Source organism: Papaver somniferum, unplaced genomic scaffold (genome assembly GCF_003573695.1).
Source record: "Papaver somniferum cultivar HN1 unplaced genomic scaffold, ASM357369v1 unplaced-scaffold_21, whole genome shotgun sequence".
Taxonomy (NCBI): Eukaryota; Viridiplantae; Streptophyta; class Magnoliopsida; order Ranunculales; family Papaveraceae; genus Papaver; species Papaver somniferum.
Genome location: NW_020631041.1, coordinates 9,096,670 through 9,121,595, shown reverse-complemented (window position 1 = coordinate 9,121,595; position 24,926 = coordinate 9,096,670). Strand labels below are relative to the sequence as shown.

The window sequence follows — 24,926 nt, the reverse complement described above, 5'->3', positions numbered from 1 at the left end:
TTAGGGATGACCAAGTGCGAAACAGCTTCACTGTTGGTGGAGATGGGTTTGAAACGAAATCTGTACTGGATATAGATAGATCATATTGTATTATAATATTTTTATAATATATAACAACCTAAGTACTCTTTTGTTTTTGTTTCTTTGAAAACAAAAAGGAGATGCAGTATGGATTTTCTTTCTCGACATATATATTGTTAGGATCTTCCTCTTCTGCCTTTTTGTCCACTATATTACTTACATTCATGAATTATCGCATTCATATCTTATCAAGTTTACATTTTGTCATTGGATTCCATATCTCAGCTAAAACCTTGAATCTTAATTTGTCATGCATATAACAACTAAGAGCAGCTTTTAGGTTTTTTACCATCAACTGGAATATTTATTTACCTTAAATTTGGAGTCACCTGGCATAATTTTTGTCGTACAAATGGTTTAAGCTCATGGTGTAGATTATTCTTATTTTTTCCGCATTAGGTTGTTGTTGAGATAAAACCCACATTTATGATCTTGTAGTTAATAACCCTGACTTTGCGAGACGGTTTTTGAGATTAGTTAGATTTCATGGACTTTGGTACTTGTCAGTTTATTTATATCCATGACTTATTTTATTTTTTTTGCACATTTGGTATAAAACAAAGCAATTCTCAACACGGGAGGCTCTGGATTAGTAATCTCATGTGAGATTTTCCATTCTCGCGCATTTTCTTCTGCTTTGGATTAGTAAAACAAAGCAATTTTCTTATACATGGTTGATATAAAGGGTTACCAAATTCATATAAAACAAGACAATTCTCGCCGTTGGATCCTCCAGATTGGTAATCTCTTGGGAATACTTTGGCATCCTCTGGATTAATCCTGCTTTTTGTATAATGACATTTTGAAAGGAGATAATAACTTCATTTTGGGAAAGTAAAAAGTGAAGAAAGTAAAGATCAGTAATGACAATACTACACTACTGACAATAGCTAGTGAGCACTACTAACATTGGTATTCAAATTTTCATGTGGGAGGAGGATATTGATTCATGAAGCTGCTCTATAGGTACTAAAATTAAACCTTACTCATTAGCACTTTCTAACACTTCAAAAAACACACTTCTGTTTGCAATTTGTCTCTACTACTACTCTTTCCAATACCTGCAAAGGCTCAAAGTGAAGGAAAAAAAAGAAAGAAAAAGAAAAGAAAGAAATCTTTTGGATACAAATTCTAAGTGTGGCATTGACTTGGTGGTACTCAACTCAACGGCCATGATGAAACGAAACACTTTGTGTGTTTTGTATAGGAGACAAAATCATAAGCTTTTGCTATGTAGAAATGAACACAAAGGGTCTCTGGAAATGATGCATATTGCAATAGTGGAGTCGCAGCTTTTTGAAGAGAGCTTCAGGCTTTAATTTTCTTTCACTTTGCTAGTCTGTGGGTCATTTTATCATCCTTCTCATTTCCAAGCTAGGCAGCAAGCTCCTCCTCTCTATGCACACCTAAAAAAATGAGAAGAAGATTCGAGGATTGATTCCATGCTTCGCAGACTCCTCGCATCAACTTGGCTGGTTCGTCCGATATCTCCACGTGGGCAACCAATATTTTACCCCTGTGGTCGTAACCACCGGGGCCGTCTTATAGTTTCCGGATATCATAGGCACACATAAAATATGAGGCTTTTTTATGACTACCAAATCAAAAAAAAAATTAGAAGTTTAGTTTAGTTTAGAGGGAGACAAATTAATATATTTAAAACGATAATTAGGATTAAATTATTCGGCCGCTCAATTTTTTTCGGCCGAATAAAATAAGCCCTCGAAAATTGGTGTTGATTTGAATGATTAAAATATTAGTGACAGTTAACCAAGTCAGGTATGGATACATAGGTTTATAGTTTTAACCTACTCCAGAAATTAACCAGGTGCTCTAAGAAGTTTGGATACCAGAAGACTGTATAATCTGCTCGAGGGATTAGTCAGATGCTCTAAAAGGCTTGGATACCATGCCCTGTCAAAAATAAAATAAAATCACATCACCTTATTATTGTTTCACAATTAACTAATAAATACTTTTATACATGTATGATTTGGTGATGTCAATCAACAAATTTTTATTTTTCTTTTTGGATGATATCTTTGATTACCCTTTTGAGAGATGGTCTGCCAATATTTCACTTGGAAAGATTAGATTTCACAAAAAAATAAACAAAAATGATTTATACTTCAGTTTTTGTTTAAAGCAATTAACAAGTCAAGATTCTCAAACTAAGCATATATTTAAGATGGGTCCTCTTTCTATCATTTCCATATCTCATGCGCTATAATTTTTCCTTCAAGTCAAACAATCATATAAATTTTCATGTTGCTTTGCTTTTAATTGCATTCACTAATTTGCATTTAGTAGTAGTAGTTGGATTAAGGGTCAAAATGCTGAGCACCTAGCCTGCTGCCTTTTTCCTCACTTGGATGGATCTTTGGGGACTTACAAGCTTAATTATTTTCCACTGGTCAGCCACTACCAGTAAATGGCGGATTTTGCAAGTAAAAAAATCAACTTTCGGCTTCGCCCAGGTTTGAATTTCTACAAACTACACCATAAAACCAGGTGATAAATTTCTACAAATTTACCTACTTAACCCTAAATGGGTCAACAGTTACGCAACCCGGAACTATGGGTGAGAGCATAACAGGAAAAACACTTTTCTAAAACTCACAATGATATCAAACTCGCATTTGGTAGACTCTACTGTTTTAGTCTGTCTAGATTTTCAATCCTGCTTCTGTCACTACTTCTCAACGGTTTTTTCTCACCCATACATTTTGAAGTTGGAGTAAAAAAGATTGTCCGCGAGTCCTTTGTCAATCACTTACTCTGAATCACTATGCATGGATCATGGCAGCTAGAAGTGGAGAACCACATGGTTCTAGTACTATTACACTTGATGATGCTTCGTTAAAAGATCCAAACCATATACAAAACATGTATACTTTTTATACAAAGCATTTGCAAACAAACGTACTATTCATCTTTATATTTTTTTAACCTGAGAGTATGAGTTTTTGTTTACTGTAGAGTACAGTACAAATTAAATGACTTCCTGATTGGTTAAAAATGGCATCACCGCGAGTGCAGCGTGTTAACATGAGTCTGGTTTGAAATGGCAAAAGGAGTAGCAGTAAAACTAAAAAGCAAAACCCTAATCTTCTTCTTCTGCTTCTTTTCCTTCTTTTGTTGTTTAATCACTGTTTTTATTTCTATATAGCTTTAGGTTAAACCAAGAACTATCACCTATAGGTTCTTTTTTGGTGCATGTTTAGGACCAGCAGCTGCATTGGAATAAGAAGAAGATGAGGAGATGACAGTTTTCAGGTGGTCACAACATCAATTGGGGTTCTAGGTTTTATGGTAGTACTATAGATCGACAGCTTCTTCATTGGTCATGTATGAATTCAGATTCTTCTTGACCACAGTGCTGAGTTCATTGCAGCTGCACTTTTTTTTTTTTGTGTTACTAGGCTGCACTCTGCAAGGTCATAGAGTTTGAACCACCTAGAACCCTACTGCTTCTTACCGCCCCACCTAAAAACGGAATCTTAATCTACACAAAACATGACAATGAAAAGGATAGAAATGCACATTATTTGTTCCCTTATGGCGAGGGCGCCACGACGTGGCTCGATCTTGTGATCACCTTGTCTGATTGGATCTGGTCAATCTGGCTCGATGTCTGACTCAGCCGAAACTATACCTGATTTATTTGACACATATCTAACTAAATTCAAAATTTTGCTAAAATTCTTTGTATTTAATGAATTTGGAGTTGGTTGCAATAAGTCAGGTTCTGATATAATGAGTTACACATTGTTTGTTTTTTCTGATTTAACTGACTCGTCTGGAGACTGGATCTCTGACTCTTGAATATGACTCATAGCTTTTGAATCTTGCTCTTTATATCTAAATCAAAAATTACAAAATACTAGCAGAGTAATAGATTCTTCAATTACAGTCAAGTATGTACCAAACGAGTCAGTACAAAACGACTCCGATTCAGATATCAGAAAAGTAACAATGTTAAAAAAAACAAACAATCCGCATCTGAATCATCCCGAACAAATACGTTCAATTCAGATTGCGAGTCAGACCCAAACAAACATGATGTTAGATTCAGACGTGTCACTTTTGATGTAAAAACAACAAGACCTCTGTGTTTTGATAGGTAATCGGATAGGTGCGGCTACGTAGTAGATCTCGACGATAGGTCCTCGAGATTTGATACCCTATGCTCTTAGGTTAATGTGGAAATGATCATTATCTTCAAAATGAAAACACTAATTATCTCTATAATTATTGTTGTTTCCTATAAGAACTTTGATTTCCAAAACCCACAAAAAATAATCGAATTATTATTCTTGTTTTTTACTAGTAATTAATAATTGATAATAATTATGGGTTCTTTTTTTTTTTCAACTTTCAAGATAAGTCAGTCAGTGGTAAAAAAAAATGCAGTAGATTCTCTTCAAATGAAATGACTGACTGACTGACTGGCTATGACCGGTATAAAGGGCTCTGTTTTTGTGTTTAGTGGATACCAAACATTCTCTGCCAACACAAATTAAGTGTCTTCTTCTTCCTTGGAAGTAAAAAAAACTTAAAATAGCTTCTTTTAAAATCACTTTTCCCCCTGTTTTACCACCACCACTTTTGAATCATTACCACTTACATTTTCATTTTTCAAACTTATATATACCACCAAACCAAGACTCAGATTTGTCTTCTCAACTTCCAACACTTGAACTTCCAAAAAAAACAAAACAACTTCAATTCAAAAAAAGCACTTATTCCCCTGTTTTTAAGCACTTATTCTTCCCCTGTTTTCTGCACTTATTCCCCTGTTTCAGAAGAAGCTTAAGGGGAGTTAGGGTGGGAGAAGAAGAACTTATTATTATTATTGTTCATCTGTATTTGAAAGGAAATCTGGAAGTTTGTTAATGGAAACAAGGTTGTTGTTGAAAATTACAGAACCAGAGTTTGAGAGACACGGGTATCTCTGGGAGACACAATCAGGAAGAGGATCTTGCCGTGGAAGTTAGATTAATCAAACCCACTGATAAAAAAAAATCTCATTATTTTCACTCAAAAGATTTGATTTTTTTTTTTTTACATCAAGAACAACAAAGAAAGATGGTGACTCAACTCAAAGAGGTTTTGAAAAATCTCTGCTCCAACAATGGCTGGTCTTATGGTGTCTTCTGGCGTGTTAATCTCAGAAATTCCATGTAAGTTAGAAAACTACTTCCATTTTAGCTTCTAGTACTAGAAATTGATTTTTGTTTCTCTACTTTTTATTTTTCCTTTTATAAATGGAGGGGGCAACTGCCCCCCTTTGGTTTATGGGTGTGAATGGGGGTTCTAGTTTTCAGCTTTTAGTGGGCTTTGGCTCTTTTGAGTGATTTATGTGTTGGGGAGGGGCAACTGCCCTCCCCTGGGTTTAGATTTGCATCTTTAAGTTGGTGTTGAATAATTTTTGGTTGGGGGAGTGGCAATTGCCCCCTCTGGCTATGGATGTAAAATAGGGGTTTAGATTTGAAGCTTTAAGTTGGTGTTGAGTGATTTTTTGGTTGTGCTTGATACCACCAGGTTCTTGACATTGGAAGATGCTTACTATGATGAAAAGGTCCGTATATTGATTGAGAAAATGTCTCAACAAGCTCACATCATGGGAGAAGGGTATGTCTTTTTGTTCTTCTTCTTCAGTTTGTTTTCCATGTTCATCTGGGGTTCACTATCGTTAAATTTTGCTTTTTTTTTTCTTGGGTTTTAGAATAATTGGAGAAGTCGCTGTTACGGGTAAAGATCGATGGATGTTTTCTGATACTTACTGCGGGAAGTGGAAATCAGTAGACAGTCAAATTGTGTTTCAGGTAAATTGAACTATGTTCATGTTTGTCTTGTGTTTTTCAATCCAATTCTGTTCCTCATTCGCCCGTTCGTTTGAACATTGTAAAGATGTTGCACTAATTTGAGTGTACATTGTGTTTATAAAGGATAATTCTGAGTTCTACCGGCAATTTTCCTCCGGAATTGAGGTAAGAACATGTTCTTTCTGCTTCAATTACTCTCCATTTGTATGTTCTTGCATATATCTCAGAAGGTATAGAAATTTATTGATAGGTGTTTCATATATTTGCAGACAATTGCAGTAATTTCTGTAGCTCCACTAGGCGTAATTCAGTTCGGATCTACCCAAAGGGTCAGTACCTGCAAAAACTCTATACTTGATCTGTACTTAAACTAGTATTCCTTAAGGACTTGATGCTAACTATGTCATTACTTCTGTTACAGATACCAGAAAGGTTGGAATTTGCGAATCAAATCAAAAGTTTGTTTCAACATCTTGGGAGAATTGATGAGCTTCTTCTCTCAGGCAACGCGCCTTCGGTTTTGAACAGTGAAATGTATGATCCGAGCGGGTTCCTTCCATCTGCGGTTGATTTTGAGAACTATTACTCCAGTTGTGGTGCCAGCAATGACCATATTAGAAGGACCCAAACAGCCAAAACTCTTTCGTTGCCTTTACCGTTCACCTCAGGGTTGTATAATGCTGCTGGAATGGGCAACTCGACAAATCAGTCCTCATTTAACAACCATAAACACCAATTTCAACCAGCTCAAGTGATATTATCAACACCTAAACTTGAGTTACCACATCCCAGTTTGACCCAGAATTTTGCCACCAGAAATCCAAGGATGAATGCACTGACTTCATTCGAGCAGCAATTGCTTTCTGGGATGGGGATGCAGGGTTCCCAGCACATTTTCCCTTCAAATCCAGAACCTCTTGTTTCTTGTGGAAACAAATTTCAGAATTTGCAAGAGGATTCAATTATTACTGCATTGCATAATTTGCAAGGTTCCAGTGCGCCAAGTAGTACCGTCAATAATGCACAGTCAGTAGAGGCTAGTAGGACTGCTGGATATGGCACAGCAAATGTGGCATTTCCATCTGACGTTCGACCAAGGATGTCCCAGTGGAGTTCTCAACAGCTAGAGCAGGGTAATGCAGGATTGCCTGCATTACCAAATGACAATCTTGAACAAGCAGTTGGAGCTGCAGCTGCACCATCTGGATTGGTTGAGGCTCAAATTTTTGACAGTATCCCAGTCAATTTCTCAGCTTCATCCATGCAAAATTCAGTTAGTACGTTGGATTCTCGCAACACATGTGATGAGAAGGAGAAATCTTTGAATGTTCGCATGCAACTTCCTATTGATAGCAGCCTATTTGATAACATGGAGTTTGATTTTAGTTGTGGCATAGAGAAGGAATGTTGGGATGATATTTTGATGCCAGCAAATAATGCTAGTCATCCGATTTTGAGTAGCGGTATCTCTGGATGCATCTCAAATTTAGAAGTTGCTAGCCAGGCAGATTATTTTGCAGATTTTTCAGTTGAAAATCTTTTCAATGAAATTGTGGGTAATCCATTCTTGGATACTAAGCCGAAGTCAGAGGAGCAGTTGTCAGAAAGTATAGTAACAAGAACAGGAGGTGCATCAGAATACAGGAATCAAGTTCAGTCGTCAAGCATTTCTTGCTTAGCAGAAAGTATGGACACTTTCGCAGCTAAATCGAACCCGGAGAAAATAGAGAAGTCAGACATGAACACAACTTGTAAGGAGAATCTTGTGAAGTCCCAGTTAGGAGCATGGGTTGAAGACAGTTACAGCATCAATTCCGGGAGTGCCGTTACCACAAATTCCAAGGAACCTGGACAACAAGGAAAAGTGACCAGGAAAAGAGCCAGGCCTGGAGAAAGCACTAGACCAAGGCCGAAAGACCGTCAGCTCATACAAGATCGTGTTAAGGAGTTGCGAGAGATTGTGCCAAATGGAGCTAAGGTATATTTCTGGATCTTGGTGCATGCATTTTGTGTAAATTTTTATATTTTTGGGCAGAGTTTGTTGATTTTGTTGATTTTTTGTTCTATTAACAGTGTAGCATCGACTCCTTGTTGGACCGCACTATCAAACACATGCTCTTCTTGCAAGGTGTGACTAAATACTCAGACACACTCAAACAAGCTGAGGAGCCAAAGGTAACAATGCTACCTCCTTAGTTCAATTTTGCATATGTTAGAATCAGCTCAAGACATTGTCTTAACTTTCTGAAATGTGCAACAATTTCAGATTATCAGTGAAGACAACGGCGTAGTTCTAAAGGAAAACTCAAATCTTGGTGGTGGTGCTACTTGGGCATTTGAAGTTGGCGGAAAATCCATGTTTTGCCCTATTCTGGTTGAAGATCTCAGCTCCAAAGGTCAAATGCTAGTAGAGGTAAGAAGCCTAGCTAGTCATCCTTAATACACTACAAGAACTGCACAAGCTTGTTTTGGAGTCCAGTGTTAACCTGCAGGATTTATTGTTGCAGATGCTTTGCGAAGAACGGGGCTTCTTTCTCGAGATAGCAGACAAAATAAGAGGTTTTGGACTAACTATCCTGAAGGGAGTGATGGAAGCTCGCAACGATAAGATCTGGGCAAGGTTAATTGTCGAGGTACAGGCACACCGGGACGTAACCAGAATGGATGTATTTTTATCTCTAGCAAACCTCTTACAGCAAACAGAAACAGATGGGATCAATTCAAGTAAGCAGCAGCAGCCAACTAAAGTTCTTGACAGCATTATCCCACATTTGAAAGAATACCAGCAAAATCTCCAGTGCGACACCCAATCAGTTTGAATTAAAGAACGCGGTTAAACATCATAGAATACCTCAAGTGTTTAAAAACGGTGGCCGTGAAAAGCCAGGCAAACCATCAAGCTTCTGCATTACTTACTGCCAGTTGAAATGAGATTGAAGATGACCAATAGTGCTGCTATAAATTGTTAGAGGTGCTCCTGTAAGGGAGCGGTGAAAGCCGCCAATTGGGTTCGTTCAATCCGTTCTCCGAGAAGTTGGTCAATTCTGCAATGTGACATGGGTGTGAACTTCTGGTACGGCAAACTTATACGTGCGTCTACGTCGTCAAAGATTTGCGTAGATTCTAGCCGAATAGTGGCTCGACAAACAGATGCTTACGCAGAAGAATCTCCGGGAATTAGCAGCAAACTTAAGACAAGAATGTGAAGCTAAGAATCCACTTATTATGGCTCTCTTGTCAGTGCCTAAAAAATTGTTGTTGTCATAAAATTGTAATAAACATTAGTTGTATCCATGTTTAGTGTCACTACAAACAGTATTAGTTTAAGCTCCATATATTAATTTATGAAATTAGCATATTAAACAAAGTCATTTTTGATAGTTGTGTTAGCTTTTCAGATCAACTAAAGGTGGAGATAAGTGCTGCTTTTTCAAGTGATATCATCCCACCTTCACCACTGAAAATATGAACAGATTAAACTGACCTAACTTGCAAATGTTACTTAAATGTATACCCTAACATGCCTAATTGTCATTTTCATATCTAAGCAAAAACCCACTAGAGAAGAAGGCTCTAAATTAGGTCATGCCCTATTTCTATAGGTATATTATGTCTGCAGGAATATCCATCCTGGCCTTACTACTTTGGTCTAAAGAACTTATTTTTTTTTAACTTTGCTTTATTCTGTGAAGTTGCTATCAAAATGCTGTTATGTGATGTGTAGAACCGTCCTATGTTTAACGAGAATCGATTCAAGACTTCTTGATCAGTACAACCTTGATCTTTTACTTTTGTTCGATGCCTACCCGAACCGCACAATGTATTCACCCAAGTAAAGCTTGATTTTGCAAAATCTAGCTACTACATAGTGGGTAGAGTTGGTGCAGTTGCCAACTTTTCTTATCTATGAAATTATCTGTATATATGAAATTCCCACTAACTGGGAAAGAAGTTCTAAAAATATGCATTATGCATGGCATTACAACTGAAAACTCTAAGAGTGACTTCACTTCATCTTACATGCATATCAATTGTCTAAAAATATCTTAGTGCAGTTGGTGATGTATAGCCCATGCTTGTTCAATTAGTCCTTAACCTTGAGGTCACCGTGTCCTTATTTTAATGTGGAGCACCGAAAGCTCGCTAATAAACCGTATAAAAAAAGCGCGTGGATCGGATAATAGTACTTATGGTGATGATAACTGATGAATGCGAGGCAAGTTTTGATTCGTTACTTATCGCGAACATGAATTTCATGGCACATGTAGCTGAAAAACAAGTGAAGAGCTTTGATCTTTTTATAGCAAATAGTTTTGTGTCCACTAATTTGAGTATACTGTTGAAAGTTGCAACCCCTTAGCACCACTAACTTAGCTGTAAAAGAATTTTGAAACTTTTCAAGTTATGCTTTTGAAAAAGCATGCATTTTTCTTTTTTACATTACATTAGCGGTTCAGAGACGCTGTAGAGAAGACATGATAATTGCAGTACATGTGTGCATGCTGAGACCCTAAGAAATAGCAAGATTATTGCAATACTTATATAAGCTTCCATTGTGACCCAACATTTGTACTCAGGAGACCTTATTTATACATTTCAAGTGCTTCCTTAACTCGTTATAGCTTCTCCCTACTTACTATCGATACTTTTTCTTTCTTCGGTGCACATTCAACAACAATCTCTAGCCTGCTGGGAAAATCATTTATCATCTAGAGATGGTTAATGAGGGAGAAGTGTCTAGTGAGTTGGAGTGTAAGGTACAGATAGCGGGTGATCATGGATCGAAAGAGGTACAAGATCGGAGTGAGCGTGGACTAGCTAAGAGATTTTGGTTAGGATTTGCTGGTTTACTTTCAGGGTTCATGTCAAAATTATCACAGGGTTGGGGTAAAGTTTGCGGAGTAGGATCTGAGGATCCGAGAAGAGTTTTTCACTGTTTGAAAGTGGGTTTAGCTCTTACGGTCGTTTCGCTGTTTTACTATATGAGACCGTTATATGAAAGTATTGGTAGTAATGCTATGTGGGCAGTTCTTACTGTTGTTGTAGTTTTTGAATACACTGTTGGTAAGTGCTGCAAAATTTTACATGAATCTCTTCATGAAAGTAATTGTACGTCTAAGATACCTGAATCGAACTTGATGTACGTCTTCATCTTGTTGTTCTCATAGGTGCAACACTGGCAAAAGGCTTAAACCGGGTAGCTGGAACTTTTCTTGCAGGAGCTCTAGCTATTGGGGTTCACTGGGTTGCCGCTCACTGTGGAGAAACTTTTGAAGCTGCAATCCTCAGAACCTCAGTTTTCCTTCTCGGTGCGTATGAGAGTACTTGCAACAAATACTCTGTCAGTTTCAGGAAAAGTGGTACTTTCATTTTTCGATTTCGCATATTTTTAGTCGGAAAGTATCACTTTTCCTAAAACGGAGGTAGTGTTTCATTTTTTGAGTTTCATGCATGTATTTTCTTATACTAACTATGCATGTTTCTTTCCTGCAGCTTCGGCAGCTACCTTTTCTAGGTTTATCCCAATAGTTAAACAGAGATTCGACTACGGTGCCATGATATTTGTTCTGACTTTCAGCCTCGTTTCTGTTTCCGGTTACCGTGTTGAAGAACTGTTTGAATTAGCTCACCACCGATTTTCGACTGTTGTACTTGGAACTGCCATTTGCATGCTCATTTGCATATTTATTCGTCCCGTTTGGGCTGGTCAGGATCTGCACTTTCTCATTGTCTGTAACTTGGAAAAGATTTCTGATTCTCTGGATGGTAAGTTCACATTAAAATCATATGCTAGAACACAATGTCATCAGATGACCAATTCATCAATAACTTCAAATGCAGAATGTGTACTCAAATACTTCGAAGATGAGAAGACGCTAATAGATGGCGACGAAGAACGCTGTAAGAGAATTCTCAAATATAAATCTGCGCTGAACACGAAAGGGACGGAAGATTCACTGGTGAATAACTATCCCATATTTCCAAAATGTTTGCACTTTGCAGTCTCTTTTCTTCAGTTTTTGGTTTTCTTAAATGCATGTATGCTCGAACTGCGCAGGCTAATTTTGCAAGATGGGAGCCGTCTCATGGCCAATTCAGGTTTCAGCATCCATGGAATCAGTACCTGAAAATCGGGGCCTTGACTCGAAATTGTGCTTATTGCATAGAAGCTCTCAACAGTTGCATCAATTCTGAAATACATGCACATGAGAGAGCAAAGAAGCATCTGAGCAATGTCTGCATAAGGTTGAGCTCTCATTCTTCGGCGGTTCTCAGAGAGTTGACTGTCATGATCAAAACAATGAAGAAATCTTCAACTATAGAGTTTTCAATCGGAGAGATGGGTAGTGCTGTGCAAGAAATTCAACACGCCATGAAGTGTTTACCTATCCCACCACCAACAACACAACTCTTACCGCTACTCGTTAAATCACAGACGGAGATAACAGAACTTGTTCCGACGACACAGGCAGCAAATACACCTTTGATGGAGGTTCTAAATCTTGTTACCATAACTTCGTTACTTGTAGAAATCAGTGCAAGAATCGAGGACATATTCGGTGCTGTCAATGAATTAGCAAACATGACCGGTTTCACCGTATCGATAATTGATGAAAAGAAGAAACAACAAAACAAACCTGTTGCGTCAGATGATCAAGAACTGCAAGATAAAAATGAAATGAAGATTCTTCAACAAGCTTAAGAGTAGTAATTTATCTATTTCTTCGCGTAAGACAGTTTTACCTGTAGTAATTCTTATATACAAGGGAAAAGAAATAACTGACAAAAGTAGTTGCAATTTACTCAATTTCATTATATCATAATACCAAGAATCCTTACAAGTTTAGGCTCAATCTGCACAAACTAGAAGGGAAACCCACTATTCACATTTACATAGATCAAATTCATGTCAGCTATAATTTTTTCGTATTAGACCTGAAGAACCAAGTCCATGCTTTGGCATTTACTTTGCTTTGTTGCAAAACTGAACAGAAGGAAGATCTTTATGTTTTAGATTTCTAGGAGCTTCAAAAGGAAGATGCAGAGATTCTAGACTGATACAATTTTCTATGCCCAAGAACCGGAGGGAAGATCAATCCGCCAAAGCACTCAGGCAAACTCAACAGAGAAAGATAACCTCTGGTGGTGAAACACTGTAGAGAAATAAGGATTAGACATTGTCTTGAGTTTTCGAAAGGAGATATCATTATGCTCACAGATAACTAGAAGGGAAACCCACTCGACAAGAGTTCAAATTTCATCCACAGGTCAACTAGGAATATCTACATTTACAATTCATGTCAGCAATAACGGTTGCCCATTGGACTTGAATTGAGGATTTGAAGTGAAGATTTGAAGCTTGTCTTGAGTTTTTGAGAGGAGATATCATCGGTGCTGACAAGTTATTGTTGTTGCTCTTGTATTCATAATTATCATGATCAAAGACTTTCTAGATCGAGATCTCTGATAAATCTCAGGGTTAGGGTTTGGGTTCTAACTCGGATTCAGATTTGGGAACTTACTAAGAAATGAGGGACAAACTATTCTTTTTTATAAGACTTGTACAAATCTGTCTGGTTGGTCTAGGGTTTAATTGAGACCGTTGAGTATATTGATCTAACGGATGATTTGTATTTTCTAATCTGACCGTCTTTTCTTTGCTGACCGAAGTATCTAGGGTTTAATTCAGTAAGAAGGGAGCCTTCTAATGGGCCTTGTGCTCAATGCGTAGAAGCTCTGCGGAGTTGCAACTGAAATATTAGCACGTGAGAGAACAAAGAAGCATCTGAGTAATGTCTGTATAAAGCTGAGCTTAAATTCTTCGGCAGTTTTCAAAAAGCTGACTGTCATGATCAAAAAAACAATGTCGAAATCTTCAAATACAGAGTTTTCAATTGGAGAGATTAGTAGTGCACTACAGGAACTCCAACATGCCAGTAAGTGTAGTACAACAACAACACTCTTACCATTACAGACGGAGATAACAGAACTTATTCTAAAACTTGTCACCATATTTTCATTACTGGTGGAAATTAGTGCAAGAAGCAAATACATAGTCGATGCTGTCAATCAATTAGCAAGCATGACTGGTTCCACAGAACCAACAAGTGACGAGAACAAGAAAATACAACACAAACCTAGTATGTCAGATGACCGGGAACTGCGAGATGTAATGAAGATCCTGCAACAAGCTTAGAACAGAAATTTTTACTAATTGTCAGTACTTCAAATTCACATAAGAACATTTACCTGTCATAATTCTTACACAAGAACAAAGAGATAACAGAATGTACTCGCAATCAACTAAATTTTATTATATTATAGAACTAAGATTCCTAACAAGTTACGACTCAATCTGCACAAATTTAACTAGAAGGGAAACCCACTCGACAGCAGACGAAAAAGATAATCTCATCAACAGGTCAAGTAGGAAATATCTACACTGACCTATTCACACTTGCATAGATGGAATTCATGTCAACTAGATTTTTTTCGCTTTGGATTTGAAGAAGAACCGAGTCCATGGCTTGGCATTTTTACTTCTTCGCTTAAGACGTTTAACCTGTAGTAGTTCTTATACAAGGGAAAAGAAATAACTGACAAAAGTACTTGCAATCTACTCAATTTCATTATATTACAGTACCAAGAATCCTTACAAGTTTAGACTCGATCTTCCTAAATTTAAACAAGTATAAACTTCCTGATCCAAGGAAACAGTCTAAGAAAGACAGAAGTCACAGAACTACTCCACTATTCGGATTTTTGTAACCGCAGTCAGGAAATTTGAGCAACTTGATGTGGAAGGAACTGAATGAACTCACATTTGACGGAACATTCGAAGTTGAACCTGACAGATTTGGCAACTTCAAGTTTGATGGAATGTTTGAACTCAAAGCAGAGATGGTTTGGGGAGCTTCAAGCTTGATGGAACACTCAAATTTGGGGTAGACGATTCAATGAATTTGATTCCTTCATTTTTTTGAAGTCAAAATAAAATCAGAACAAATACAATCTCAACATTCCAGCTACAAATTTTCCGGAACAACACTGAGCTAAAACATCATTAATCATACAAAACACCCACTAAAGGAGCATTAAACACAAGATTTAATCTTTTCTTGAACTAAAATTAGACCCAAGGCCACAAGATTTAACCCCCACAATTCATATTCTCAATTGTTTACCACAAGATTTAATCTTATTTATCTGAAGCCGGTCATGGTGTTGGTTCTCCAACATCCAGCCAACGAACTTACAATTCTTTATGAAATTTTGATAAATGTTCTAAAAAATCAATCAGGTTAATGCAATGAGATAAAATTTTCTCCAGTAATTAAAACTCTGTAAGATCAAAGGGGAAAAAAAGAAGAAGAGAAAAACCTTTTCTGAGTTGTGCAATTTTTTTACATTCTTCATTCCTAGAAGATCATCTTTGTTGCAAAAGTGGACAGATCTGGATGTTTGAGATTGCCAGGAGCTTGTTTGAGTTTACCTCATCATCTGTGCAAGTTTGCTCGAAGTGCGCAGGCTAATTTAGCAACATGGGAGCCCTCTCATGGCCAATTTCTGAATTTGGCATTCATGGAATTATCAGTATCTGAAAATTGCGGCCTTGGCTAGAAGATGTGCGCAATGTGTAGATGTTCTGTACAGTTGCAACTGAAATATAGTGCACATGAGAGAACAAAGAAGCATCTCATAAATATCTGTATAAGGTTGAGCTCTCATGCTTCCGCAGTTCTCAGAAAGCCGACTGCCATGATCAAAACAAAGAAGAAATCTTCCAGTGTAGAGTTCTCAATCAGAGAGATGTATATTGCAGTTGAAGAACTGCAACATGCCATGAGGTGTTTACCTATCCCCCGGCCAACAACGACACTCTTACCATCACTGGTTAAAGCTCTTCCGCAGACGGAAATTACAGAACTTAGTCCAGCAACACAGGCAAATACACCTGGGATGGAGGTTGCAAAACTGGTCACCAGAAGCTATCAAAGTGCCGAATATCGTAGAGTTTTCTAAAAGTATCCGTGCCGAATATCGTAGAGTTTTCTACATGAAGTCGTGGGTATCAAAGTGCCGAATATCGTAGAGTTTTCTAAAAGTATCCGTTGTTTTTGGGGAATATTGCTGGTGGAAATTACGCTGTCAATGAATTAGCAAGCATGACTGGTTTCACCAAACCAACAAGTGAGGAAAACAAGAAAGGACAACACAAGCCTATTATGTCAGATGACCAAGAACTGCAAAATGTAATGAATACCCTTCAACAAGCTTAGAACAGAAATTTTACCAATGTCAGTACTTCAAATTCACATAAGAGAACATACCTGTCATAATTCTTATACAAGAAAAAGAAATAACAGAGAATGTACTCGCAATCTACTGGGTTTTATTATATGATAGAACTAAGATTCCTTACAAGTTACGTCTCAATCTGCACAAATTTAACTAGAAACGAAACCCACTCGACAACAGACGAAAGAGATAATCTCATCAACAGGTCAAGTAGGAAATATCTACACTGACCTATTCACACTTGCATAGAACCAATTGATGTCAACTAGACTTTTTCCGCTTTGGATTTGAAGAAGAGCCGAGTCCATGGTTTAGGATTTCTCTCTTAGAAACCTCCTCATCCTCCTCAGCTGCTTCCTTGCCAGGATTACGCACCCAACCAAGATCTACTGACATGTCCTCCACAGCCACTTTGATCACATCGGATCTGACACCAATATCAGTAGCATACCTGCTCACACAGTACATTCCAGCAGTTACCGCCATCCCGACAGGAGCTGGCATTAGAAATCTCAGAGGTGTTGCAAGTATGGCAGCTAACGGAGCTCCAACGACCGAAGCTGCTTGTCCACTCCTTCCCACGCCCGACTTATCGAGAGTCAGAAGACCTGTCTTGCAATATAGTGCAAAGTCTTCACAGTTGTTTAGAAAAATATCGTAGTTACCAAAACCCTTTTGAAGCAGATACATTGCCCTGTGAATTACCATATCCGTAGGGTCGGATTTGGCTGTAGTGCACGTCCCACCCCTGACTTTAGCAAAGAAAATGGACGGGGTAACTTCATATTCAAACAAGTATAAGCTTCCTGATCCAAGGAAACAGTCTAAGCAAGACAGTACTACTCCACTGTTTGGGTTTTTGAATCCGCAATCAGGGAAATTTGAACAACTTGATGCAAGATTCGACCCCGAACCAAAGGAATTGAACGAACCCAAATTTGATCCTGAACCAGAGGAATTGGAAGAACTCAAATTTGACGGATTACTCGAAGTTGAACCTGAGGAGGGATTGGGCAGTTTCAAGTTTGCTGAGAAATTCGAAGCTGAAGCTGAGGGGTTTGGTAATTTCAAGTTTGATGGGAAATTCGAAGCTGAAGCTGAGGGGTTTGGCAATTTCAAGTTTGACGGAATACTCGAAGTTGGCGCAGACGTATTCAACGAAGCTCCAAAACCCGAAGATTCATCCCGTTCTTGAGTGAAATGTACTACTTTATCTCCCCCCATATAGATTCCTACATTGTTTGAAGTCGAAACAAAATCAAAACAAATACATTCTTAACATTCCAGCTACAAATTTTCGAAGCCAACACCATTAATCAACCAAAACACCCACTAGACACATAAAACACAAAATTTAATCATTTCATGAACTAAAATCAGACTCCCACAGACCAATTGCAGACAAAAACAGTTCAATTTCTAGTTTAGGGTTCATAATCTCTATCAACTAAACATGGGATCAACATCAAAGCAAAGCCAATTGCATACAAAAAACAGTTCAATTTCCATTTTAGGGTTCATGTCTCTATCAACTAAACATAGTATCAACATCAAAACAAAGCCAATTACTAGAAAAAACCAAAAACATCCCAAAAATTGAAAAAACCCAGAAAGGGTTACTTCCTAAATAATCCAAAAACAAAAGAAACAACTAGATCCAAGGGTTTCTGTTGAAAAGACACACATGCAAAATCGAGTTCTTCGTAGTAAAAGGAAGGTCAATTGAATATGAAACGAAGAGGAAAAGAAAAGGGTTTTCAATTACCATGGTGAGAATAAGCATAGACAACTCTCCAAGTATAGATATGATCTCCTGGTTTGAGATCACTTCTCTGAGCTCCATTGAACAGTACACCCATTTTTGTTGATACACTCTAGAATGAAGAAGACTTGCAGTTCTAGAGTGGATCCATTCAAAGATCCCTTCCTCCTTCTCAACAACTCTGAAGACCAGTTGGGGATTTTTTTGGATTTGGGAATAGAAAAATGGAGAGTAATTGTGAGAGAGGAGTAATATAAAAAGGACTTTTGGGGGAGGAACAAAGGAAAAAAAAAAAGTTAAATGGCTTCGCCCGGGTTTGAACTGATACCTTCAGTGTGTTAGACTGACGTGATAACCAACTACACCACGAAACCAATTGCGAGGCAAAATTCGTCGACAGCTCCTACATAGACTGTGCTCCAGAAAAAATGATTCCCAAAATGTCTTTGGACATAAACAAAAATGTAGATATACCACTTTTCCAGAAGCTGAGGTAATAGCTTATTAGAGGAGGGAATACATTTAGGGAATTTTGATAAAGTGCCCCATTTTGGAATACAGCAAAAAAAAAGTGTCCCTTTTTTTTTCAAAAAATGGGTAACGGCTTGTTAGAGGGGGTTAAGTGTCAGCTGTCACCTTACAAATGACATTTGCACCCCTCGCGTGTGCATCTCACACGCACACCAGTAACAAGGCTGGAAATTCGTCGCACGTTCAACTCACACGGATTCAGGTAACATAACGGCCAAAAAACACGTGGCATGATCCTGTGCACACAAAATGAACGACCATGATTTAGCTGACAAAAAAAACGGATATCTTCATCTTTTCCACCCTATAAAAACCAGAAAAGAACCCTAATTCATTCATATCAATCAAACCATATTTTCTTTAAGTTACTCATCAAATTCAAACTTAGAAAACACAAACAAGTAATGGGTGGTGGTCAAAAAGAATCTCCAAGTAGTAGCAACAGCAAGAATAAGGAAAAAAAGGCATGATTGATTGTGCAATGTGTAAACAAGGAAATCATGACACACAAGTATGTCCTTGGTTGTATTCTAGGTGCAAGCATATTCCATGTGTTGGTGTGAGAGCATTACTTAGATCTACAACAACTGAAAACTATGAGAAAATGTTCTTCAAGTACACAATACCTACCTGCAGTTACTTTGAATGGCTTGAAGATGCTTTAGACCACTGTAAAACCAAGGAAATTATGTTACCATCAACAAAAGGTTGTTGTGCTTGTGGAGAAAAAGACCACTGCTACAATGATTGTCCACTACATAATCAGGTTTTCTTTTCTGCAACCTGCAAATCCAAATTCATACTGAAAATGTGAAAAAATCAACACAATAAGAACATAGCTTACCTTTCCTGTCAAGATTGTGAATCTTTTAGATGGGCTTCAAATGCCCTCTTCATTGCTGCAACAAAAAGGGTTAGAGAATCTATAACCCAAACGGCTGCCATATGTAAGCAGTTAGGAAAAAACCTCCATATGTAATATGTTAGAAGTTGCTTTAAGAACTAATATTACTACATTTCATATCATGTCATAACAAAAGATGTTCAAACAGACCAAAGTTCACAATCAGTTACATTCTTACAATAACTTAAAAAGTTCACAAATTAACCATTCATAAAAAATACCAAAAAAAAAAGGAAATTGCAACTTTAGCCTTTCTTTTCCTTGTTAAGTTTCTTTGTCTTTCCTTTAGGATCTGTCATAGTCTGGCTCACTGTTTGTTTAGCAGATCTAACATTTCTGAGATTTTGAGAAACTTTCTGCTTCTTAGTTCCAGCTGGTTTTGAAGTAGATGCACATGGAGTATCATATGATTTCCTCTTCTTAGATCTTGAAGAAGTTGTTGCAGGTGTATCAAAGCTTGTGAGAGTTGCACCATCAACTTAATTTCTTTGTCTTGGTGCTTTAGAGTTCTGTCCAACATCACCACCAGAACATCCCCTATTATTGTGGCCTCCAATCCCACACCTGCGACATTTATAGACTCTGGGATGTGGTGGAGGTTCATCATATGTCCTCCTTCTTTTAACTCTAGGCCTTCATGTTTTCCTGCCACTTCTAAGAGGGTTTAGCTCCATCTTTACCTGCAACAAAACAATAAAGAGAAATGAAAAATGAAAACCTAAAGGAATCATATATGTTATATAAAGAAGAATATTGTGAATATTAAATGTACAACTACCAATTAATTTATTTACTGGTTTCAGATCTAGTTTAAAGTGCTTACCTTGACCCAATATTTGACATCATCCAATGGTTTCAGATGTGGTTCATATGTGGATCTAAATGCTACCATACAGTAGTAATGAGAGCGGTACCTGCTCAACAACAAAAGTAAATGGTTAACAAACACAAAAGTAAATAGTTAACAAGAGCAAAAAGACAAACAAATGTATAAAGTGAACTTACTTATGCAATTTTGGTTTGTATCCTTTCAATGCACAGACTGCATGTATGCATACAAACCCTTACTAGAACATGTTTTTTCAATTTTGGTTTGTATCCTTTCAATTTTGGTTTGCAGTTTAAGACTAGAACATGTTTTTTCTTCCAAATTAACAGTGAAAACAGAATTGTGAACATATGTAACTTCATATAATTTTCCAAAAACACATAGATTAACATCAAAAGGACCATTTAACTTGCACATCTTCTTTATCAACTTCATTGCCTTTGGAACCAAACCTTCATCTGGCCATTTTTTAGCCTCTTGCCTCCTTTCATGTCATTTAGGATTCACCAACTGACTATAAAGGATTATTCTACAGATAGGTTTGTCCCTAATGTGTGGGATCATTGCATTAAAAGACTCACTAAAATTGTTATTCAAGTGTTCACATTTACTTGTGTCATAAAAGAATGCTCTTGACCAAGACTCAGGACCATCATCCAAAAGGTATTGATGTGCTGCTGGATTTTCAGCCTTTAAAGCATCCATGTGTTGCTGCATATAACACTCAAAAATGTTTACATATGACAGTAAAAAATGTTTACATATAACACTCAAAAGTGTTTACATATGACAGGCAAAATTTTTTACATATAAAAAATGAAAGTAGCTTGGAAATATACATTACCTGGTAATGATGCCTTTTGTATGCTTTGGCAGCATTCCACAATGAGTTGTTCAAAGTCTGTCCTTTATAGTACTTTTTAAAGTTCTTATACAAGTGTCTGCAGTGTATTTCATACAAACATATCAATAAACCTAAAAAAAAATCATAAGATGCAATGAACATACAAGAAAACTAAGGAATCAATATACCTCCAAAAATATCTGTGAGGCCTGCCAGGAAATACAGCATGACCAGCTTCAAGTACGCCTTTCTGCCAATCTGAGATGAAGGTAGGAGGCATAGGATGACCATCTGTTGATGGCTTCAAATCAGTGATGAATTGGTTCCAGTTCTCAATGGTTTCAGACTTGCAAACACCAATTCCCAATGGCATTAATCCGTTTTCAGCATCTAATCCTGTTGCAGACACAAACCAATTGCAGTTACATTATTTTCTATATGGACACCAAACCCTAAGTCTTTTCTTATCACTTTTCTTTACTTTATATTCATGCTCTTCATGTACACAATGGGCTCTAAGATGCCTTTGAAATGCCTTTTTATTAGGAAATAATGTATCTACCACCATCTGTGAGGAGTCAAGAGGTTCATCATGTTCTTGTTCTGGGAACAATTCTTCCTCTTCTTTTTCAATAACTTCTTCCTCAGAGAAGATCATTGCCCTCTCAGCTTTAAAATTCTTCAACCATTCAGGGTCATCATCTTTCATCTCAGCAGTACCTATAACAACAACAAAAAATTAGTTAGTACAAGCAATGTAACAAAACTGAGTTAGTACAATAACTTCTAACTGCTACCTCTATTATCTTTTCCCTTATCTCTTCCCTTATCTCTTTGTTCAATAACTTCATCAGGAAAGTTCAATGCCCTCTCAGCCTTAAAGTTCTTGAACCATTCAGGATCATCATCCTTGCTCTCAAGATTACCTAAACAACATCAAAAAGCATGAGTTAGCATAATAAGGCAACCAAAAAAAATAAAGCAATAATGTGTAACAATTACCTTCATCATTGTTTTCTTTAGCATCATCACTTGAATCACCACTATCTTCTTTTGCATCATCATTTGAATCAGCACTATCTTCTTCTGAATCATAATTCATACAATCACTATGTTCATCACTATCATATATTGGTGTAGCATCAGGGTCCTCTACATGGTGGCACTCATCCTCACAAATGTTCTCAAGTTCAACAACATAGTCATCAGCTTGAGCATCTCCCATTTCTCTATCTAGCATTGCTTGATTTACCCAATAATCATGATTAAATACAACAACATCTTCAATGTCTTCATCACCTTGTCTATTTTCAATATCTTCATCTTGAGCATCTCTCATTTCTACATCTTCATCACTATCAAGTACAACTGGTTTGGTACTTGAACCACCTGTATCACCAAACAAATTCTTTGAAGTAGAATTTGTAACTCCTTTATCTTTCAGTCTAGGGCTTCTTCTCACTAGTACTATTGGTGACTTTGACACTCTAGTCTTCTTAGGTGTGTTCATAATTCCCTGCAAAGTATCCCATTCTGGATTGAATATCCTTACTTGTAATTCTAAACAACCATTACAATTCATTTCAGCTTTCTCTCAAAATATGAAGCAGTCTTGAACACTCATTAAGCTATAACCAACTCCATTGTCCATCCACATTAAATCAACAGTTTCAATATTTTCCAGTTGTAACCTACTATGAATCTTTTTCTCAAGCATCTTCAAACTCAGTTCATCTTTGTTCAGGTTTTTCAATAAAAATTGCATCTGGCTCTGTGTATAATAACAATTTACATCCATGTATGGTGTATTTCCACTGAAACATTGAAAAATAAGCATACAAAGTACATTAGAATCATAAAAAATACATTAGAATCATACCCAAATTCAAGAAATTTAAAAAAAAATACATTACAAACATAAACAATAGCATGCATCAAATACTGTTAACAAATTATCTTGTATGAGGATTTTTTTTTTTAATTTTACAGATTCGGGAAAAATTCATCTTAAAACATTAAAAATTCCCAAACCCAATTTTTAAAAAACCCAAGTTTTAACAAACCCAATTTCTAACAAACCCTAATTTTATAAACATATAGCAGTTACAAAATCAGGATGAATAAAGTAGAATATTCATCATGCAATAACATAAACATCATCATTCAACTGCAGAATCATCACCAAATCGAAGAAATTATCATCAAAAAGAATAAATCAAATTTAGGGTTTTGATAAAACTAATCTGTCTGCAACCTTGTTCTTCTTTTCGTTTTCGTTCATCTTCAAATCAAGCAAACACCCAAGTTAAATCTCTCAATCACTCTCGATTTCACTTAAAATTACATTTTAACAAACCCAATTTCTAACAAACCCTAACTTTATAAACATATAACAGTTACAAAATCAGGATGAATAAAGTAGAATATCCATCATGCAATAACATAAACATCATCATTCAACTACAGAATCATCACCCAAACGAAGAAATTATCATCAAAAAGAATAAATCAAAATTAGGGTTTTGATAAAACTAACCTGTCTGCAACCTTCTTCTTCTTTTCATTTTCGTTCATCTTCAAATCAAGAAAACACCCAAGTTAAATCTCTCAATCAATCTCGAATCACTCTCGATTTCACTTAAAATTACAGAACAATCACGATCTACAAATCTCTCTCTCAATCGCCGGTGCTAACCCTAAACTGAAACCTAAGAGAGAAAAACGAAAATGAAAGTCTCTCTCTCTCTCGACAGGTCATAAAAACCAAGGGATGGACTGGGAAATTTGGTGGAGTTTTGACCACGTGTTGACTTGGTTGACCAATAGATATTTGACTTTTGACGGATTCTGTAACTGGGGGGAAGTTTTGAAAAGTTAAAAATAATAGGGGCAACTTTTTAAACCGGAATTTGGAAATGGACCAGTTTATCAAAATTCCCATACATTTATTCCCTTAAATAAGAGAAGATATATGAAATTAATTGTAGGGTTTGTAATTCGGTTAAGATATGTCCGATTAGAGCAATGCTTTTGGAGTGCATAAACAAGAGATTTTTTTCATTTAATTCTCACTATGGACTCAACAAACATGAAAAACGAGTGAGCAAATGGACAATTTACTTGTTTGTTGACAGTGGACGACGAAGAACCGCGCGTCTGAACTAAAATCTCGCAGACGAAAAAAATTCTCCGGCAGATAAAATCAAACCACGCAGATGAATATAGTACGCTAGTTGTAAATGTTAACTCACCATAGGGTAAACTTCAAGCGCCAAAGGATACATCCAACGACATCATCCAACGACAACTTTTTCACCTTTGTAAATAATCCTCATTTCAACTCCAAATTCACACATTTTACACCTTAAAATATCCTTACTCTTTTTTTGTCTTTTTTTTTTATAAAAAAAACCTTTTCATTTCAACAAATTTGTCAAAACATGGATCGACCCCTGTTAGTTCGGCGAGCTCCATATACTGAAAAAGAAAATGAATCAATTTGTATAAAATAAGTGTTGTTACAAACTCATCTTGCTTCAACACACTATTAGGGTGTGAATTTTTGGGTGGTTATTCTCGAGAGATTCTGCAGGGATGCCCATAACCCAATTCGTCGTGCTATATGCGACATAGAAAATCGTTTGAATACAATTAAGAAAGTAGTAAGTGAATTTGTATCTTTAACCATGCAAGTCAATCGATATAGACTCGGGGATGAAACAGATGGGAGTTAGTAACAAGATCCAAAGAGGAAAGACAGAGATGAAAATATGTTTTTTTGTTTCTAAAATTGTTTCCAAATCTTTAAGGTGTCGAACAATTTCAACCCTTCTTGTTAGTTGTTGTTC

At 36.8% G+C, this 24,926-nt stretch overlaps 3 protein-coding genes and 1 non-coding gene across 4 annotated transcripts; 2 read left to right on the top strand and 2 right to left on the bottom strand.

Annotated features, from left to right (window-relative positions):
* Positions 1 to 4,752: 4,752 nt before the first annotated feature.
* On the top strand, positions 4,753 to 9,289 carry LOC113340193 (transcription factor LHW-like). The gene is made up of 9 exons (XM_026585405.1): positions 4,753 to 5,264; positions 5,626 to 5,715; positions 5,810 to 5,909; positions 6,033 to 6,074; positions 6,179 to 6,238; positions 6,331 to 7,887; positions 7,983 to 8,084; positions 8,176 to 8,322; positions 8,417 to 9,289. The coding sequence occupies exons 1-9, from the start codon at positions 5,170 to 5,172 to the stop codon at positions 8,726 to 8,728; spliced, it is 2,505 nt and encodes an 834-aa protein (XP_026441190.1). The 5' UTR covers positions 4,753 to 5,169; the 3' UTR covers positions 8,729 to 9,289.
* Positions 9,290 to 10,445: 1,156 nt separating this feature from the next.
* On the top strand, positions 10,446 to 13,551 carry LOC113339861 (aluminum-activated malate transporter 10-like). Its single transcript, XM_026585085.1, has 5 exons — positions 10,446 to 10,973; positions 11,078 to 11,218; positions 11,403 to 11,675; positions 11,751 to 11,869; positions 11,968 to 13,551. Exons 1-5 carry the CDS (start codon positions 10,625 to 10,627, stop codon positions 12,610 to 12,612), a joined length of 1,527 nt encoding a protein of 508 aa, XP_026440870.1. The 5' UTR covers positions 10,446 to 10,624; the 3' UTR covers positions 12,613 to 13,551.
* Positions 13,552 to 16,166: 2,615 nt separating this feature from the next.
* LOC113340278 lies at positions 16,167 to 18,231 on the bottom strand. The gene is made up of 2 exons (XM_026585483.1): positions 17,974 to 18,231; positions 16,167 to 17,440 (listed from the first exon to the last, which is right to left on the bottom strand). The coding sequence occupies exons 1-2, from the start codon at positions 18,065 to 18,067 to the stop codon at positions 16,470 to 16,472; spliced, it is 1,065 nt and encodes a 354-aa protein (XP_026441268.1). The 5' UTR covers positions 18,068 to 18,231; the 3' UTR covers positions 16,167 to 16,469.
* A 40-nt stretch (positions 18,232 to 18,271) lies between these two features.
* TRNAV-AAC lies at positions 18,272 to 18,344 on the bottom strand. The gene has a single exon. It is a non-coding gene; the product is annotated as a tRNA-Val (tRNA).
* Between the last annotated feature and the right edge of the window lie 6,582 nt (positions 18,345 to 24,926).

What these genes read in the sequence shown, in the direction of transcription:
- LOC113340193 (XM_026585405.1), top strand. Translation starts at nt 5,170, where the DNA reads ATGGTGACTCAACTCAAAGAGGTTTTGAAAAATCTCTGCTCCAACAAT. An exon ending in GCTCACATCATGGGAGAAGG is followed by an intron (nt 5,716 to 5,809) that starts GTATGTCTTTTT and finishes CTTGGGTTTTAG; the next exon opens with AATAATTGGAGAAGTCGCTG. An exon ending in AGTTCGGATCTACCCAAAGG is followed by an intron (nt 6,239 to 6,330) that starts GTCAGTACCTGC and finishes CTTCTGTTACAG; the next exon opens with ATACCAGAAAGGTTGGAATT.
- LOC113340278 (XM_026585483.1), bottom strand. Translation starts at nt 18,067, where the DNA reads ATGGGTGTACTGTTCAATGGAGCTCAGAGAAGTGATCTCAAACCAGGA. An exon ending in CTATGCTTATTCTCACCATG is followed by an intron (nt 17,441 to 17,973) that starts GTAATTGAAAAC and finishes CAAACAATGTAG; the next exon opens with GAATCTATATGGGGGGAGAT.
- LOC113339861 (XM_026585085.1), top strand. Translation starts at nt 10,625, where the DNA reads ATGGTTAATGAGGGAGAAGTGTCTAGTGAGTTGGAGTGTAAGGTACAG. An exon ending in AGTTTTTGAATACACTGTTG is followed by an intron (nt 10,974 to 11,077) that starts GTAAGTGCTGCA and finishes TTGTTCTCATAG; the next exon opens with GTGCAACACTGGCAAAAGGC. An exon ending in AAGGGACGGAAGATTCACTG is followed by an intron (nt 11,870 to 11,967) that starts GTGAATAACTAT and finishes CGAACTGCGCAG; the next exon opens with GCTAATTTTGCAAGATGGGA.